Source organism: Nyctibius grandis, chromosome 7 (assembly GCF_013368605.1).
Source record: "Nyctibius grandis isolate bNycGra1 chromosome 7, bNycGra1.pri, whole genome shotgun sequence".
NCBI classification, from domain to species: domain Eukaryota; kingdom Metazoa; phylum Chordata; class Aves; order Nyctibiiformes; family Nyctibiidae; genus Nyctibius; species Nyctibius grandis.
Window position 1 is genome coordinate 48,895,631 of NC_090664.1, and position 20,488 is coordinate 48,916,118.

The following is a 20,488-nucleotide window of genomic DNA, read 5'->3' on the forward strand; positions in this document are numbered from 1 at the left end:
GCATTCAGGAGCTTCTCAAGTGAAAACATAATGTACATTATTATTCTTACGAAAAGGGAAGGTAGAAAATAAGCAGAAAATAGAAGAAACAAAAGCAAGTACTTTTAGCTTCCCTTCTTCATAAAGGAAAAAACACACAGGAGGAAAATAGTTTCTATATTTTTAGGCGTTTGTGAGTCATCTTAAATCTCTTAGGATATTTAAGTACAAATTATATCTAAAAAGCTTGTATGAAATAATTAACTAGTAAGTTTTTCCTTCTGATGTATTTCACTTTTTTTTTTTTAACTTCTTCAGGGTATAGAACCAGTTATCCGTCTGGGAATGCAAATGTGAAGTGAGCTATGTGGATTGAAAAAGGAAGGAAGACTGGGTAATCTTTTCTGAGGTTGGCTGTTAGCATTCAGTAGTTATACACCAGACTAGTAGTAGCAATAAAGGTGTTCACGCATCTGGAAAGGTAGTGGCTGGGGGAGATAATCCATGGCCTAAACTCACTGTCCTGCCCATAAGGTCCTTATTAGTAAACTGTACGGTCCGTGACATTAGGCAGGCTACGGAGGTGTAGTGGAGACCTCAGAAGAGAACAGATTAGAGCATATTTATAGTGTTGTCAAACAACAACAACAAGGGAATCATGTCCCTAGAGAAGGTTTTATTGACAGTGCAGGTGAAGGCTCGGGAGTTCTGGAGTGATAAAAGGCCCTAGTACCCAGTTGTTGTTTTGAAAGTGTGCAGACCCTTTCATATCTCTTTGTACATAATTACAACTAAAAGCAAGAGTAAATGCGTAGAAATTATATACGTGTGTTCTACCTTTAACCCAGAATTACATAAATTGCATGCTATTATATCATCAGATGTCAATGCACAGAGCTGCTGAGTTTAAGGAAAGTAAGGATTTTCTGGGAGGTAGGGAGGATGCAGGTACATTCACATACTTTCAGCCACCAGCAGCCCTCTTCCATTCCATCACAGTTGTGCCCTGTCCCCATACTCTGTTTAAATTGAGAAGATGATGCGCTGGGTTACTCTGATGTAATACTCCAGCAGACTTGGGCCACCCTGAGGACTGTTTTTTCATTGAAGCTACACACACGTTTTTAGCTATGTAAAATTGTCAAAACTGTTTGTGGTGATTGCACAGAAAATGGTGCAAAGTATTTTTTGTTTTAGTTGTTATGACATTATGTTAATAGCTAAAGGAAAGTTGAATTGATGAACAAAACCTCTTAGCTGTAAAAATCCTGAGGCTATCCTGAATGAAGTTCCAGCCAAGAGTCTGCCAGTGCGCATTTTTCAAAAGCAGAATAACAATATAGCTCAAATTCTGTGAACTCAATTTTTTTTCCATGTGCCCCTCAGTGAAAACGTTCCAGGAAATTATAAAAAAGGAAGAGAACTGTAGATACAGTGATTGTTGTTCTGGCCCTTGACCAGATGCCCTTAAACTGTCTGCAGGAAGCTGAAGCCACCTTCTCAAAAAGGCTAGTACTTGATGTGAATTTGGTAGTTCAACGTTATGCTCAGCAAAGCCAAATGAAGAGAAGTAGCTGTGTGTTGTTTCCTTGTACAGACTAGTGTGTAATACATCACTCTTCCATGTTTTGCCTTTTTGGACATACCTTTAATGAAACAATTTCAGAGCTTTCAGACATTCTTGTTGCAATTTCATGTTGGTTTGAAAGAACACTTCAAATGAGGTTGCACTGTAAAAAAAAAATCATTTACTCATTTGGGCATAATATTAATAATCTTGTTCCTGTACTTCTGCTGCATGATGTATAATTTGCAGAACAAAGGATAAAGGTCACAAAGCTTTGTTTTGTTTGGGTGATTTATTTGTTGTTTTTTTTTTGTGTTTTTTTTCGAGTCTTATAATTAGGATTTTTTGTAAACACTATATTGATGTATAAAACGTTGCATATGCATTGTTCTTTGCTGTCTGCAGGGTATTAAATTCAAAAACAACACAAGATTAGATTTGTAAGATATCAAATAGAAAGTCTCCAAGTGTACTTTTCAAGATTGTGGTTTAGTGTTTTGGCTGAAGTTCAAATCCTGAAGGAAAAACATTTTTTTTGAATAATACTGGTTCATTAAAATAATTTAAGAATTCTTAAGAAGGCTGCCATATGAGGTGCCAGACTGATTCTAAACCTCATTGCATATCATGTCTCACAGAATTATGCAAATGCCAGTCAACTTACAGTCAACTGTAGACTGAAGACTCATGTCTGGAACTTCATGAAATATTATCACCAAACTTTTTGGAAGAAAAAAAAAAATACAGTCTTGAATTAATGAAACTTTGGAATAGGCTTGCAAACTATCAATGGGATTGTTGTAAAACAACTTCTGTTCTCAGAATGCCTGCAAGAAATGAGAGATCCCCCTTCTGCTAAACGCTGGAATCCCAAGGCAGCACTCCTGTAAAGTCAGTGTAACATGCTATCAGGAAAACTCAGGTCCGTTCTTATCTCTGCCACTGGCTTATATCTATGCTTTGGACTTTTTATTACTTTTAACTCATAGAGTCATAGAATCGTTTTGGTTGGAAAGGTCCTTTAAGATCACTGAGTCCATTACAGACATTTCTGTGAAGGTTATTCTCCTTCACTTCCTTTTTCAGACTCTCTTATTTTCTCATGTTTCCTCTTTTCTTGTACATTCTTTTTCTTCATTTATTTCATAGAGAAGTGTTTGTTTACTATTTCCTCTGTAAAACAATGGTTCTCTCTCCAATGTAGTTTTCTAAATTTCTACCTCTGACTGTTCCGAAGTTTCTAAGGAAAGAAGCCTCTAAAGTAAATTTTGGTAATCCCTTTATGAAATTAATATGCCCCATGGAACATGTGGAGGAAGCTGGGAGGTAGTTTTCCATTGGTGAAGAGTGATGTGAAAATCCCCATTCTCTTCCCTTTTTTGTTATGTGCATTGTACCTGGTAACTCTCAGGAGCAAAGAACATCCACGACAGGATAGGGAATGAGCACAGAGGAGGCTGTAATGATGGGAATAAAGATTGCTGCATAAATGCAAGCAGTAAAAGGTATTTGGCTCTTTAGAAGACATGTTGTGATGAGATGTGTAGAAATTCAGTGAAGTACCTGCATATTTGTGTGGGATATGTTGCCTTCTGTATGGAATTCATTTTCAGTAAACATGATTTGAAGTAGAAAGAAGCAATCTGAGCTGAGAATTGAAGAACAATCTATCACTTCATTAGAAGTATCTGTATAACAAGTCAAGAAAGAATGACAGATAGTGCTCCTGAAGCCATACAGAAATTTGTACAACTTGTCCCCCGAGGCTTGGAGGTCTCCTTGCCTGTCTGATACTTGGCCACTTCAGGGCCCTAACTGGAATTCTTGTCCCCTGCCATACTTTTCAATCCCCTGCTACCACCCCACCCCGCTTTTCAGGGAATGTAAGCTCAAAAGCTCATGTACGGTAGAGTTCAGTGGCAGGCAAGGAGCTGTTCCACATTCTCTGTTGAAATCCCTGCACTTTTTGAGAAGACGTAGAGGGCATTTGCTTTACTTAAATCACCATTTAAAATATACTCTTCAGGAAATACTTGCTTGCTTTGTACTGAATGCTTCCCAGTACCTTTCTTTAAGGTTCAAAACATTTCTGTGCGATGTGAAGAAGTTAAATAAAGGCATACGAAGATTATTATTTGTATTACAGTGATCATTCACACTCCACATTTGGCTAGATCTTTGTTTCATCAGCCACTTATAAACACATGATAACAATCATAAATTTTATGATTTTCTAGCATTTAACTAGACAAGACACACAAAATACAGAGGGAAAGTCATGGTGAAACGATTTGCCCAGGCCAGCTGTAAAAACCAGGACCAAGACTAGTCTGCTGGATGGTAGTCTGGTAACCTTGCTAGTAGGTCTGGCTTATAAGCAGCTTGGTATCTCCTCTTTGTGATATTCAGGGGACATGCAACATCAACTGTTTGTTAACATCTTTTTCTTATCTGTTCAGTAAGAGTTCTAAAAGTTTTCCTCCTACTGCACAAGTTTCACACAGACACTTTGGATGTTATTATTTACAGAGGAAAAATAATGAAGATAATAAATAAAAAAAAGTAGGTATTTGGGCCCTAATTCACAAAGCTGCTCAGACACTTCAATTCCATTAAAATTAATAGGTGTTAGAGGCTAAGTTAATGAGACCTGGTGACTATATGGCTATAATATAGTAATGACTTTTGGCTACTCTTAATGGTGGAAGGCACCTATGTAAACTCCTGAAGGCATCCAGGCTTCAGATTTTTTTTTCCTAAAGAAATGAATTTTCTCAAGGACAGTTTTTCCTTGTTGTTTAAAGGAGTTCAATGGTCAGACGAACTTCTAGAATCTGGGAGGTTCAGTTTCTAATGATCTTTTTTTTTTTTTCTAGAGAGAGAAAAATTATTTTGTTTATTTTTTAGGAAGGAACCAGAATATGAGTTCTGGTGCTACTCTGCCTGCATCATATTTGTCGTGTTTCAGAATTATCTCTAATTTTCTTGGCTTCCTCCCTAAATTGCTTTAATCATTAGTCTTTTTCTTAACTACTTCTCTGATATGTGTCATTATGGTGGCTGCCTCTCAACAGCTAGCCTGGGGAGAAAAACATCTCACTGATATCACAGGGTAGGCAGAGCTACTCACGGAGACAAGGGCATAACATATTCTGGGACAGCTGGTTCTAATGCCAGCCTTAGATACATCAGGGTGAGTCAGGAGTAATTAGAGCACAATTACTGGTCAAAATCAGGACCATTCACTCTCAGTTCCAGATTTTCTTTGAAATCGGTGTAATTTTGCAAAAGTAAGTAGGAGTGGATCATTATACTCTGTAATGAATTTAAGCTACCGTCTGGAATGAGTTTTGAATCAATACAGGATAGATTTAATTCTTTATCAGCATAACAAAGTATTATCCTGCGTCTGCCCCTCAACATCAGTCCCAGACAAGAAAGTGGAGTGATGCTCATGTACGTGGTTACAACACGCTACAATTCCAACAGGACTTGAACAAAGCTGCATGGTGCTGCACATTGATTATATGTCAAGAGATAATTCGTATTGATTGGAACAGCTGAGTTCTTGGTAGCTTTAAAAAAAATTTCTCATACATAAACATTTATAAGATTCTTTCAGTTTATTGTGGAAAGGGAAAAGTTTTAGGCGTCTTCACTAAGTACTGTTAACTTTGATGTGCTGCCAGAATTCTTGTATGACCTGTTTCTCATTACTCTGTCCCATACTAGAGAAAGCTGCAGCTTCATTTGCAATTCAAATTCCCAGGGTAAATTATATAGATAAATCTTGGTGCCACAGTTCATTGAATTTTACCCGATATTATTCTTTTTCCTTCAAGAACTTTAAGAGACTATGACATTCTGCATTGACTTTCATTATTTTTTCTCCAACACATGAATAATTAATATGGATTACTCTGGACTGTTTAAACTCTTTATTAAAGAAATTAACAAGTGTATATAATAGTGTCTCTTTCATGAGATGAACTTAGGTGATTTCGGCACTCTAAATAAACATTATAATGTGATTCAAAATTGCACGATAAACGTATAAAGCTGTTTTTCCAAACACACTCCCAATAATAGCAATAATAGGAATTTAAAGTGTTTTCAATATCTAGCAGGCCTCAATATGGATACACAGAAACAGACAGGTTTAGAGTTCTGGCTGGGACCTGTCTTCCTATTTGGAGCTCATATGTTAAGTATAGCTTCCAAACCCATGTGTGCTGTTGTCTAGATTAGAATAACTTTCCTGTAATAAATGACTGTGGAGTATCCCCTTGCACTTCAGACTCCACTGAGTTATATGATTCTTTCTTTCCTTCCCAAGTGGTTTTTGCCAAGTCCACATGACAATTTACCCAGCTCAAATTAACTGTGAAATAGAGATGGAACAAAAAGGAGAGTGATTTTCTAAGAATGAGGAAGGGAAAAAGAAGGGATCATATGTGGCAGGTGCTGGTTGGTACAGGCACCATCAGTTAAAAGGTGCTGTACTGTTTTCTAAATAAGACAGAACAGAAAAGCTATTAATTCCAAAGAAGTCTTCTGCAAAAAAACTGTTTCTGCCTTTGAAGACTGCTCAAGACAGTGTTGGGAGAGGCACAAATACCTAGATATTGGAGAATATAACTTAATGAGAATTGCTATGAATTCCGGTTATGCTTTTTTAAGCACCAAGGAGATACACATTATGATTTCCTGACAAATAATGAAAAGAAAATTTTGGTGCTTGTTAGAGGAAAATGATAAACATCTATCTTTTCCTTCCTTTGATTATGTGAATAATGGGAGTTTTCCCCAAACATGAGGCACAACTTTAAAGAACTATTTTAAAAAAAACTGCCACTGAATGTGGCTCTTGGAGACTGATTAGTTTCAGATGATGGGACATAAGCTTCTTTACCACGTAAGTGTTTTGGAAAATTTTATCTGAAAGAACCATCTTCCAAAGCACATAATGCCCAGACATAGTTCCTGTTTCCTCTAACGGTTCATTACTTCTTTGACCCAGCTTGTCTTAACCCTGACTGCGGAAGAAGGCTAGAATTATGTTGTAGTTAGGACTTAGAATTCACTCCCATTCTGCAATTTTGTAAAACAAGTATACAGGAACAGACTGACAGTTACTGATTGGTAAAATGAGGTTGACAGATAGAATGATGGCAATAGTTCTTTCACAGAATAAATAAGATAGAGGCCGCTGAACTGCAATGCTTGCTGGCCTATGTGCAATAATTTTGAGGAAGGTTTTGCTGGTAACATCATACTCCGCTGTATGTAAGCCTCAGTGTTACCTTTTTAATATCTTATGGCTGTGAATAATACTAGAAGGCTTTGCTGCCTATAGATTTTGTGGGGAAGGATATCGTACAGGCAATAGAAGGTAAAAAAATCAGGCTGCTTGTTGATGTATTTAAACAGTAAAGTGAAATTATTCATTTCGAGTCACTGGTATTTGGCCTCAAGTTATCTGCTAAGTGCAAAAAAAAAGTTTTGCTTAGTCACAGTTGTGATTTCAGTGGATGTTGTTGGATGATTTCAGTTTACTGCCCAGTAAGGAAATTCATTTTAGCAACTGCTGACCAGTAGAAGGTATTGAATTGCAGTTATTGAAGACCTCATCTGGATCTTTATGACATTTTGTATACAGCTTATGAGCACTTCAATTAACATTTTCTAGTTTTGAAAGAACAGATTATATATTTTATATTGAGAGATGCTAATTTCATCCCAATACAGGCTACCAACATGGCAAATACACTTTGGGGCTGCGTTACTTGAGCAAAATCACATTTGATCCCTCCTGCCACAGTTGACTGGTGTGGGTAGAAGATTTTGGTCTTGATCCTAAGAAGTAATCATTTTAAAGCAAGTTTTTAAATTAGCCTCTTTTTGTTTTCCAATAATGGGTTTGTCTGTAATTTTTTTATTTAAATGGAGAGCATGCCTGTGTTCAAAGTAACTGAGCATTAGTGGAGCTACTTATTTGCCAGAAGTATTATATCTGTGCTGCCAATTTGCTGAAATTGTCTGAGCTAGTGGTGGTCTCTGCTAAAGAAACAGAGTTGGGAAATGTAGCATGGAGAGAACTGTAATTTTTCAGGGGAGACAATGCAAGTTCTTTTAATGTTTACTGTGAAAAAATGACAAAAAAGCACAGTAAACCACACATTGTGTCAGCCATGTTCTTTCTGAGCCCTGGGCAAATGCAATTGCTGTTCTGGAGCTTTCCCAGTGATGGCCTTTCCCTGTCTTTTTGACTCATGAACTATTATTACTACTCACATCTTCAATTATTCTTAGTAGTGACCTTTTCTCAGTGCTCCCCAGTAGAAAAACCCTACATCATTGCAATCATGGCATTAGTAATCAGAAAAGTTAACAGTATTTTCACCACAAAGCAATTCCTTTCTTTAGTGGTGGACAGGCTTCAGACTACTTACATGCAAAAGAAAAGATGTAATTTTTTTTTCTAAATGTAGAAAGGACAAAGTACCCCCCTTACATACTGAGAAATAGTATCATACATCACAGCATTTTTATTCTATTTTGCCTATTTATTTAGTGCATCAATCCATACTGTTGAAGGGCAAGTGATATAAAGAAGGTAACTGAAGCACTAATATGTACTGTCATTGAGGCTTCAGGGACAAATCTTGGCTGTAAGTTTAATATTGACATTTTCCCTTTTTGAATGAAAACTCTATTCCATGGTGAATTATTTTGGCTAGGGTCATATTTCAATACACAAAATCAGTGTGTATGAAAAATGTTTGAAAGAAGGAGTAATTCTGAGATGAGGAAGTGTTAACACCATATGGTAACGCTTACAGGGAATTTTTCCTTACTTTACTTTGGAAACTTTTCGTGTAAGAGGTTGCGCAGTCCTCCAGTTAACCACTGCAGGGATTTCTTTTGTCAGCTTTATGACTGTTAATTTGGATTACAGCAAGGCCTGGATTCCTCAGCACGGATCAGTGCTTCGTTGTGCTAGGCTTTGTACATGCACACAACTAAAAAAAAAAAAAATCTGCCCTCAAGAATTTACAGTATTACAAAAACAAGCACCTATTACATTCAAAAACACATAAAAGGTGGAGTAAATTAAGAAGATCAAAGCTCAGTACTTATTATGCTGTCATATATTTTTCTCACTTTCTCAAGTGAGAAAGAGCTCCTTTAGTACTATGTGCTCCTTTAATATTATTATTCACCAAATTTATTTACTTTTCTTTCATAGTTTACTGTTCCAAGCAGTTGTTGATAAACCATCACAGGTTCTAGTGTCTTGATAAAATGACTTTCTCAATGAAGAATATTCTGGATATCCTGAGAACCAGACGAGAAAGAGAGAACGTGGCTGAACCTACTCTACTCTTGAAAAGCCCTGAACAGAGAGAGCAGGATGGAGCAAATTCTGCCCCTCTCTTACCTCCTGTCTTTTTACCTCTCTCTTAATGGACACACAAGAAGGGAGGTTGATAAGGAATGGTTAAGTGTTCTGTTCTAGAAGAAGGGAAGTGGAGGGCACTTCCACAAAAGGGTGAAACTGGAGATCCAGAAATTCCTGGCAAACAAGAGTGATAAAAAGGTGACTGACATGCTGTTTACCTGGAGGAGGGCATGGGTAGGATGGGTAGTGCCCAAGTACAGCATGCCCGTGCGTGGGAGGGACAAAAAAGGGGTGACTGCATTCTATTGGTAGAACAGCATTTTTTTGGAGAGTAGAATAGAACGGGTAGGAATTAGAAAAAACACTTCTTGGAAAAAGAACAGAGGAGTTTGGAACAGAATTAAAAGAGGAAGAGAAAAAAAACAAAGGAAAAAGGGGATAAAAATGAAAATTTAAAAACTAGGGCCAGGGAATATCCAAATTTATTATCAAAGCAAATGCCAAAATTAAAGAAACAGCAGTTGATTTTTCACATGCAATTGAAAGATTTTGAGTAATGAATAATACTCACATTACATGTATATGTATACCTATAACACCTATGTAACCACAGAGTAGGGAAACCGAGAGGAACTCTGCTTAAAACCCATGATCAACTTAAAATACATTTTTCCCAGCCATACTTGCAGTTTTGTGTAATTCTAGGCTTGTTAGGCATACACGTATGGCAGACAGATAATCACAGAATCACAGAATCACAGAATGTTAGGGATTGGAAGGGACCTCGAAAGATCATCTAGTCCAATCCCCCTTCCGGAGCAGGATTACCTAGACCATATCACACAGGAACGCGTCCAGGCGGGTTTTGAATGTCTCCAGAGAAGGAGACTCCACAACCTCTCTGGGCAGCCTGTTCCAGTGTTCAGTCACCCTCACCGTAAAGAAGTTTTTCCTCATATTTATGCGGAACCTCCTGTGTTCCAGCTTGCACCCATTGCCCCTTGTCCTGTCAAGGGATGTGACTGAGAAGAGCCTGGCTCCATCCTCATGACACTTGCCCTTTACATATTTATAAACATTAATGAGGTCACCCCTCAGTCTCCTCTTCTCCAAGCTAAAGAGACCCAGCTCCCTCAGCCTCTCCTCATAAGGGAGATGTTCCGCCCCCTTAATCATCTTCGTGGCTCTGCGCTGGAGTCTCTCTACCAGTTCCCTGTCCTTCTTGAACTGAGGGGCCCAGAACTGGACACAATATTCCAGATGCGGCCTCACCAGGGCAGAGTAGAGGGGGAGGAGAACCTCTCTCGACCTGCTAACCACACCCCTTCTAATACACCCCAGGATGCCATTGGCCTTCTTGGCCACAAGGGCACACTGCTGGCTCATGGACATCCTGCTGTCCACTAGGACCCCCAGGTCCCTTTCCCCTACGCTGCTCTCCAACAGGTCTGCCCCCAACTTGTACTCATACATGGGGTTGTTCTTGCCCAGATGCAGGACTCTACACTTGCCCTTGTTATATTTCATTAAGTTTCTTCCCGCCCAACTCTCCAGCCTGTCCAGGTCCCTCTGAATGGCTGCGCAGCCTTCCGGTGCGTCAGCCACTCCTCCCAGTTTTGTGTCATCAGCGAACTTGCTGACAGTGCACTCTATTCCCTCATCCAAGTCATTAATGAATGTATTGAATAGTACTGGTCCCAGTACCGACCCTTGAGGGACTCCGCTAGACACAGGGCTCCAACTGGACTCTGTCCCATTGACCACCACTCTCTGGCTTCTTTCCTTCAACCAGTTCACAATCCACCTCACTACCCGATCATCCAGACCACACTTCCTCAGTTCAGCTGCGAGGATGCTGTGGGAGACCGTGTCAAACGCCTTACTGAAATCAAGATAGACCACATCCACAGCTTTACCATCATCTATCCACCGGGTTACGTCCTCATAAAAGGCTATCAAGTTGGTTAAGCATGACTTCCCGTTGGTGAAGCCATGTTGACTGCCCCTAATGATCCCCCTATCCTTGATGTGCATAGAGACAGCACCAAGGACAAGTTGTTCCATCACCTTTCCGGGGATGGAGGTGAGGCTGACCGGTCTATAGTTACCCAGGTCCTCCTTCTTGCCCTTTTTGAAGACTGGAGTGACATTCGCTTTCCTCCAGTCCTCAGGCACCTCTCCCGTTGCCCACGACTTAGCAAAGATGATGGAGAGTGGCCTAGCAATGACTTCCGCCAGCTCCCTCAGCACCCGTGGGTGCATCCCATCAGGGCCCATGGATTTATGGACATCCAGATTGCTTAATTGGTCCCTGACCCAGCCCTCATCTACCAAGACAGATTCCTCCTCTATCCTGACTTCTTCTGGGGCCTCAGGGGTCCGGGGCTCCTCAGGACAGCCTCCAGCAGTATAGACAGAGGCAAAGAAGGCATTCAGTAACTCCGCCTTCTTTTTATCCTCTGTCTCCAGGGCCCCCACCTCATTCATCAGTGGGCCTACATTGCCTCTAGTGTTGGCTTTACATGCAATGTATTTGAAGAAGCCCTTTCTGTTGTCCTTGACCTCTCTTGCAAGGTTTAATTCCAAGAAGGCCTTAGCTTTCCTAGTTGCCTCCCTACATCCTCTGACAACAGACTTCTATTCCTCCCAAGTGGCCAGCCCCTCCTTCCATGATCTGTACACCCTCTTCTTCCACTTGAGTTTGCCCAGCAGTTCCCTGTTTAACCATGCAGGTCTCCTGGTACCCTTCCTTGACTTCCTCCTTGTTGGGATGCTCTGATCTTGAGCTCGGAAGAAGCAGTCCTTGAATGCCAGCCAACTATCTTGAGCCCCCTTACCTTCTAGTACCCTGTCCCATGGGATTTCCCCTAGCAATTGCTTGAAAAGGCCAAAGTTGGCCCCCCTGAAGTCCAGGGTTGTGATGCTGCTAGCTATTCTGTTCCTGCCACATGAGATCCTGAACTCTACCATCTCATGGTCACTACAACCAAGGCTGCCCTCAACCTTCACCACTTCAAATAATAATGATGTGTTGGATAGATCACAGCTTTAGAGGACTGAACAAAATTTTCTCTCACCTCTGTTAGTGAGAAGAATATGTCTCCATCAGATGACTTCTCCATTCAGCTTTCTGCGTGAAAGCCATGTTTAACTCTTCCTACCAATCAGGTTTATCATCACTTGATGTTATTATGCACTATCTTGATTTTTTTCAGCTAGTTAGAGCTAGCCCAGTGGTGTGAGCTGAGCACTTTTAAAATATGATTCTTGGGTCATATCTCTTAATTTCACTATAGGAAAATAAACAGGTGCTCTCTATTTGGAGTCATTCACAGCTGGTGTTAAAGACCCAACAAGGCCCATCAGGCATGCCCAGTGTCGCTATCCCCAGGTGTTTCCTTTTTTGTTTATTAGCAATGTTTAGCAGTACTTACCCTTCAAGGTCTCCTTACTAGATAGCAACTAAATCTGAAAGAAGTGGATAAATGTGGAGTGAGGTTTTATTTTAGACTGTTAAAAATGGTAATGATTATTGACATATTTTGGTTAAAGAAATCCGTAGTGGCTAAACCCTTATAATGAGGTAAGGTTGTTATGGTCTGCTGCTGTGAAGAGACACTAGTTGGTTGCGTGGCCGTTGAATGAAGAGCATGAAAGGAAGAGGCAGAGAACACCCAGCAACAGAAAGGATTTAGGAGGTTTGTATTTTTCCAATTTCTGATTGATAAGTATCAGAAAGACTTAGCTGTTCTTGCCTTTTTTTGTGTTTTTTTCTTTTGGTGATCATAAGACAATTTTTGATAAAGAGGGACTATGGGCTGTTTTTTTGTCTTAGTTAATAAAAATGCTTACAGATTTTGGGAATTCTTAGAAGAAGCGTTTAATGTAACATCATCGTGGGTTGGCTAACTGGAGGAAAGGACAGTGAAATAAATGTAATACAGTCTGTCTGATCAGTGGTTTTTAAAAAATTATTTTCCTGATAAATGAATTACTACAGCTTTTTCTAGATGATGTTTAAGTGATTTCAGCTGGTGCCTGACTGTTGTAACCTTCAGAGGCACCTCTTATTAATCCAAGCAAACAATATATTCCCCTGTGGTTTAAACTCTCCTATTTTGTCTTTAGGAAAGCAGAAGCAGAACTGCTGTATACCTGATGAAAGGAGGAAGGGAATAGTTTTATTAGTGTCTCATGAGAAGAATATCTTGACAAAGAGACTTAAACTTTTAGGTCCTGCACTTGCAACAGTATTTTGTGATTATGTTGTGCTGATTGCCTGAGAAACAGTACTGGAGATGCAGGGGAGAGGGAGGTAAAAGATTTTGCAAGGCCCTGTGGAATCTACTTTCCTGGCTAGTTAACAAAGAACATACCATGTAAATGTATTGTAATATATAGCATAGGCACCTGCCCTCATTTTAAGCAGCTGTAAAGTTTAAAAAAGCATTGAGAAAAATGTGTGTATGTATGAGTGGGTTCACAGATTAGTAGAATTGCAGGCTTCTAAAGTCTGTGTTTGGCTTGAGGGACGAAGTTAGGTATTTATTATCCTTGACTTCTCTCTGAGATACTTACTTACCTTGGTGTATGGAAGTTCGCTATGTTGGTTTATATTACACAGTCAGCCTGGGCTTTTTTGACCTATAGTGAGCTTTACTAATGTAAGCTCTTCTGGAATTCACTGTGGTAAATTATCGAGAAGATAGTTTATAAGCACGTGATTTACGTCAGTAGAAGTTGGACATATACCATGCCTTTGCAAAGCCGTACATTTACGAATGTGAAAAAAATGTATATTTGTCCATGTATATGGCATAATCGTTACTGCCATGCTAATCAGATTTTAAATAGCTCCAATATGTGTCAGGTAACTGCTCTCCCTATATTATGAGATGCACGCACAGACTTGTGTGCCTTCGTTACATGGGGAGAGGATGATCAGCTGAACTTCTTGTGGGTGCTGGTGCACCTGTGCACAACTAATTAATTGCTCCAACCTTCTTTGTCACTACTGAGATGTGGGGACCATACCAGTGGTAGTGAAGAGGTGAATCTTTAATGCAAGTTAAGTACGAAATCTGTGTTTAAATTATTAGTTAAGCAAAGCGATATATGTACCTGTTCAGTTTTAGTCTCTGTCAGCTGGTTGAATAGTTATATGGAAAACTTATTTTAGGGCTGCTGTATGAAGTATGATGGGGGGTTTGTGTTTTGGGGTTTGGTTTTTTTTTTGGGGGGGCGGGGCTTGAAGATGTTACACAAACAGTTTGTGTTTTGGGAGATTATCTCTGGTAGGGGGATTGTTTGAAAGAAAATGAAATGTAATTTTGATCCCATAAGGCATGAACAGAATTAAGTGGTTTTTGGAGACAATGTCACTTCACACTTCAGTGATGACTTATTGCCACCATTACTATTAGTAGGTAGATGATATTTAAAATGAAATATGATGCTGCTTAATGTCACAGCAAATAACAACAAAAGATAAATTAGTAGTTAAATTAGCATATTGACTGATTGGGTGAAATATGCATAACAATCAACTCTAGCAATAAATAACTTGAAATATAATATTTTTCAAGGAGTTTTGGAAGTCCTTGCCTGTCATAGATGGATATAGTTTGCCACGCACTGACTTTATTAATTTGCTCTCCATGACATAACTTTCCAAGGCTAATTGTGTCAGATGCCTTGCTGCAGTGAGCATCAAATAACCAACTATTATTAAAAGAGGAACTAAAACATGATAAAATCAGTTTTCTTTTGTGCTTTTCATGGAAAATATATTAGATGATAAAGCAAAACATATCAAGCAAAATCAGAGTGCATTTGAGTCAGAGTTCTGTGCGGAGGTAGCCTGGCTGTTTATTTCTTTGTATGAGAACATACTAATCTTGTTTGTTTTTAAACCTGGATTTTTCTGCTTCAGAGAATATCAGTATATTATAGGATGGCCTGCCTCTAGCAGGTGGCTGTGATCCCAGCTCCCAGGTGTTTCAAAATCAGCAGGGTCTGGGTGAACCAGTTTCTGTTTTAATGTGTGACTCCACTAGAAACCTTCCTGTTTGAAGCTTCTCATCTGACAGCTTTTGGATATACAGCACAGCCAGGGCAGGGTGGGAAATCAACTACAAAACTGCCTGTCTTCCCTCCATCACAGGACACCTTCTGCAGACCTTCATTGGACATGAATATTTCAGGCTTCTGGTTTTAACCCTTTTGTGATCTCTCAGGAAAACAAGGCAGAGAGATTTAACCAGGGATGACTTCGAACCATTAAAGCTTTTCTTTTAGAAAAGATAACGACAGTTTTCTGAAAACGGGAATATTGAAGTATACTTTTCATTAGTCTACCTTGTATTAGTACTTGAAGTCTTCTACCTTTTTTTTTTTTCTGCAAAGCATTCCTTTTTTAAGTGATCATTACTATGTTTTTAATTAGAGCTCTTCTTGTGCTGTGTATCCTGTGCTGATGTGTTTTGGTCACTGCCTGTCCTCATTCTTGCCTTACGTTCTTTGAGTCAGTCTATAGTTAAGGCATCGTTCTGCTTTGCTGGGTCTGTACCAAGGTTGCAATCAGATATCTTCAGTGACACTGTTTTAGGTCAAATGGCTGTTACAGTAGACTTGTCTGGAGCAAAGTTATATGCATAAATTATACACATCTCAAAAATATGTCACAAGCCAGAGTTTGTGGATTGTGTAGACACATGTTGTTCTGCCAACCTCTGCTTGAAGGAGCCTTTCCTGGTCTGAAACTTCCTCTGCCTTTCAAAAGCTACCAAATGTATATCCACAGTTTATTGGCACATAGGTAAAAGGACAAGAGAACACTTTTATCAGTGTGCATATTGTAGGCTTACTCTATCTGCTTAAGGTCATGTATACGTGGTCATTGCAGGCAGGTGTGGAACAGGTACACAGGGCTCTGCTGGTGCTCCAAATGACTTGAATTCATGTAGATGTGCTTGCTTAGCTCAGACTTAGCACTGTGCTAATAAATCCTGCTGAGAGACACAGTGTATTAGTTCAGGCTTAATGATGTGCTAATACAGTTGCCTGCTGAAAGGCATACATAAGTCACTCTATCAGCCGAACTTTTCTTTTAGTAGGGTAGGACTCAGGTAATTCATAGGCAGAGAGTCTTGAGCCTTTTAAGTTTTTTTTATAAGAATAGGCTACTTAATCAATTTGACTCTCTGATGAATAGAGATGCTTGTACTCTGTGCTTCTGTGGAGATAGGCACGGCTGGGGAGAGTGACTTTGCTCCTGTGTTTAGATGTGGTGAAGTTCCTGGCTGTTTTTTGATGCATAGTGTGAAACTGCTCAAGGCTGCTTAATTTCTAGAACTCCTTGTGTCCATTTATAAACTTAAGGTACTTCCCAGAGAGGCTTAATTGTGACAATATGGCTGTTTCTGTATTCAAGATACAGCCTCATTCCTTGGAGTGTATCCAGTCCTAGCTCTTTATCTTTTTCAGAAAACACTATAAAGAAGCTACTAATTGGGTTAGCAGACTGCATGCCCCTAATAATAGCACGGTATTTCACACTGCTTCTGTACTTGGTCCTTGTCCCCATCCCACAGCGTGGAGTGACCAGAGCAGAGGTGTATCCTGCCCACTTCTCTGCTGCCCTCACAAATATCAGCAGGAGTTCACTTATTCAAAGAGAAAGGGGATAATAACTAGGGTCTCATTAGCTGGTTGATACTAGGTAATGAGTGATACTAGCAAGAGAATACTTCATCTGTGAAGATGTGTGTAAGTGGATGAGCTGAGATTACCAACCTGGATGCAGTTTCTAGGGTGAGTTGTGGGGCTGGCATAGCAGGGGCCCATAAAGCAACATATTTTGGAACAAATTTCCTGCTTTAAATGGGGAAAAAAACCATCTAGGATATTTTTCATAGATGTGTACTGATTTGTTAGCTGTCTGTGGAGGTATATCAATGCTGGTATGAATGGCTTAATTTTTAAGCCTTTCTGCAAAGGGTTGGTGCTCTTGAGGGTCTAGGCATGGTCTATGGTTGCAGTTACTAAATCCAAGCCTAATTTGAGCAATTTATACCCAATTCCTAGGCTTCTCTCATTGCAGTAGAAATATCTTGAGGAAACTCACAATTTCTTGGTGTATATTTTCGTAGTGTATTGCAGCATTACTGTGCTGTGGTATAATAATGTATTCAAAATTGAGAGAACATAAAGTTCTTCAAATTACTAAACAGGAGAGACATGCACAGAGAAAACTGAACCCTCAGAGGAATGAGGGGGAAGAAAAACATGAAAGGTTATTCTGGACGTAACCAGTTAGTAAGATGTGCTGTCTAACCAGACCTGTTTCCATGTTCTTGACTTTTCTGTACTGCCCAATTTAGACTCCTAAGGCCAACCAAATGTCTGACTTTTGCTGAGCATTTAATAACCTGAGGGGTCTTCAGTCTGCACTAATTATCCACAGTTTGAAACCTGTATTAATTTTTACCTTTCTATTGTGTTTTTAGGCTGCCTGTTTGAGGATGACCTTTGCAAATCTTTTGAAATCTGTGTAAATGGTAAGTCTTTGATGTTTTGTTTGCCGACTACTCTGTCCTCTGCTGTGCAATTGCTATGTGGTCGATTCAATAAGCCAAATCTATATATGAATGAGAAGGAGAGAAGAAAAAAAAAAAAAGTACCAGGTATGCCTATTTTGGTCAGCAGTTAGGGGAAATTTAATAGATTTAAAAAAAAGATTATGTTGTTCAAGGTTGAGAGAGTATTTGTATTTAAGAGAAATAGATGGTAATTAAATTAAACACACTGAAATATGCTAACATTTAATTTCTCTTAATACAAGGTGAAAATAACTTTTTTGTTATCTTCAAGTTGTTAATATTTTTAGTGGATGATGTTGAGTAATTTTCAGTTTCCTTTTCTTCAAAAGGTTGTTATTTATTATAGTAAGAAAGAAGGTCTAAAAGGAAGACTATCATTGTTCTTGATTATCCTGCTTCCTTTTTCTGTGATTTTACTTGAACTATGCAGAAGCAGCTTTCTGCTGCTCTCCTTCAGAATTTCTTTTCAGTAAGTCAAAAAAGCCAAAACAAATGTGTGAATGTGTCTAATGGAGTAGTAGGAAAGACTTTTTTCTGACAATAGTCAAAGATTGTTAATGTGCTATATGAAAACATTTAACTCCTGATGAAGAACATACTGTGTTTAGAGAGAGATTTTTTGAAGCAATTACTGTCGTAAAATATTTAGATCCATAATTAGGGATTTTTTTTTTAAATTACATATTATATATGAAATTTCCCTTCATGAATGCATGGCATAAAGAAATAGTTTTGTTTTCCATCAAACATGGGAGCCAATAATATGGGTCTTTAATAGATAAACTTTATTAATATCCTAATTTAACAAAAATTTAAGATGAAATGAGGTTAAGTTTCCAGTATTGTTGAATGTCAAGACAAATGCACACAGGAGAGGGAATAAAAGACAGAAATATGGTTGAGGAGTTGGGAGGAATTAAAATAGGTAGAATGTTAGATACAGTGCATTTATTAATATCTTCAAAGGTAATTCTTGTGTAAAAATGTCATTTAAAGTTGTTCCAATAATATGCAAAAATTCTGCATTGGCACTTTCTATGATTGACACCAGGAAGGGCAGTGGCAGTTTTCTACAGCAGTGTGTTTTGCTGACTATGAATGATCTTCAGTGCCTAGCTGTAGTCTTCCCCAATGCAAGTATATTTAACTGGGTTTTGTGATAGGTCACCATTATATCTGGCAGACAGCGTATAATAGGAGTTTATACAACAGGTGATAGTAAAGAAATGTATGTACTTTAACTGACAGCAAAAAATTTTCAATCAAGATGTTCCTATCAAGCTTCTTGCTCTGCCTGTTTTCTTAATTGAAGAGGCAGTTTTTAAAAACAACATGACTTTCATTAGAGTGCAAAATTAGATTATGGGAATTGTATCTTTAAATTCAGAAAGCACTTCTGTAGATCTACTCTTGTTTTGGCATACCTGTAACTTAAAGAAAGGTCAGTAATGAATAAGCCCGTTGATCAATGATATTTCCTAATGGCTGATCTTAACTAAAAAAAAATACAGGCAGGGATTTTGTCAATGTGTTTAAGGTCATTGAAAAGTATTTCATATTTTTGCCCTAAGTGGGAAAATGTTGTCTAGAATGAATTTTAAATGCTGTCCTTGATGCAAGTAAAAATACACTATTCTTGAGAAAATTAACAGAATCTTTGGAAGATTGTACTTTGAAGTACTAAAATACCATCAGGATTTACTTTTTACATGTACGAGAAAAGAAGAGGGCTGCTTTTTTTTCTGAGCAGTCCTTCGCATTTTTCCTATCCAAACTGCTTCTGGTTCAACTGTATCTCTGAAGCTCTTCAGAAATCCTGGTGTATTAAAATGTGAATGCTTTGCTTGGCTGGAAGCTTGGGAACTTAAGTCTGTGGAGGTCACGATGCTCAGGAGCAGAGCTTACTTTGTGTATTGCAAGGTCATGGAAAGATTTGCCTCCTTTGTTGTCACACAAGTGCATGTTTCTGAAGTACAGTGTGAATGTGGGTAAGAAACAGCAGCTACTTTTGGACAGCATCTTTGAAGCATCTGTGATCTGCAGATCTGAGTCGGACTCCTGCAGGAAGGCTGATAATTTTGATCTGTCTGTCGGCTTCCAGCAAAGGTAACTGAACTGACCGCATTTTCGAAAATGAAACTGGGTAAAGACATAAGTCACAGTATTTGCTATCTCACTTCATGTCATCAACTGGAGACTGCAAGTACTTGTCATGCATCAAACTTGTAAAAGGATAACTGAAAACACCAATAACTGAGCTGTTTTATAACTTCAAAAAATACTGTTCTTCCCTTCTCATTTATTTTGAAGAAGAGATTAAGTGCCTGAAAGGTCTTGATAAATGTTTATTTGTATGAATAAAAAAGGGATGTTAAAAGAAATTTCTTTTATTGTTAAAAGCAATATAATCCAGTAGTAAGATCTGATATAAACAGCATAACAGTATCAGTTGGATCTCTTACATCTGCTTAGGTCATGTACCATTTTCGCAGGGCAAAGAACCTGCTGTAATAACGATTGTTGACTTCTCTGCCGCTTTCCCTCATCATATAAAGGTCTCTTTTGGCTTCGGTGATGGGTTCTCACTTATGTTTGTTTAAAAGCTCCAGCAAGTCATGCAATATTAATTTATTTCCATAAGCCTTTTATCAGTTTCCTGAGCTGCACTGACTCATCAAGTGGTTAAAAAGGAATATATTGTTTCATGTTTGTTTTAATGGCATAAGGATAAGCCAGGCAAAAAGACTGAGTTAGTTTTCCTGGACTCTTCCTTTGTAAAGCTAGAACTTTGCAGGGCAAAGTGGCTTAGGTGTCATTTATTTAACTTCTGGTATACAATTACCTCTATCTTACAGTTGGAGGAACTGATATTTTCACCCATCTAAAATGCTTGAAGCTTGAAAGCTTGCAGCTAAAAAACTTGCTATGAAAGTTGGATAT

General features: G+C 38.7%; 1 protein-coding gene across 1 annotated transcript in view; it reads left to right on the top strand.

The window, feature by feature from the left end:
* PTPRN2 (protein tyrosine phosphatase receptor type N2) overlaps nt 1–20,488 on the top strand; it is a 698,861-nt gene that overhangs the window by 58,923 nt on the left and 619,450 nt on the right. The window contains exon 2 of the mRNA XM_068404529.1: nt 17,456–17,506. Within this exon, the coding sequence (XP_068260630.1) occupies nt 17,456–17,506 (51 nt within the window). The remainder of the gene's footprint in view (nt 1–17,455; nt 17,507–20,488) is intronic.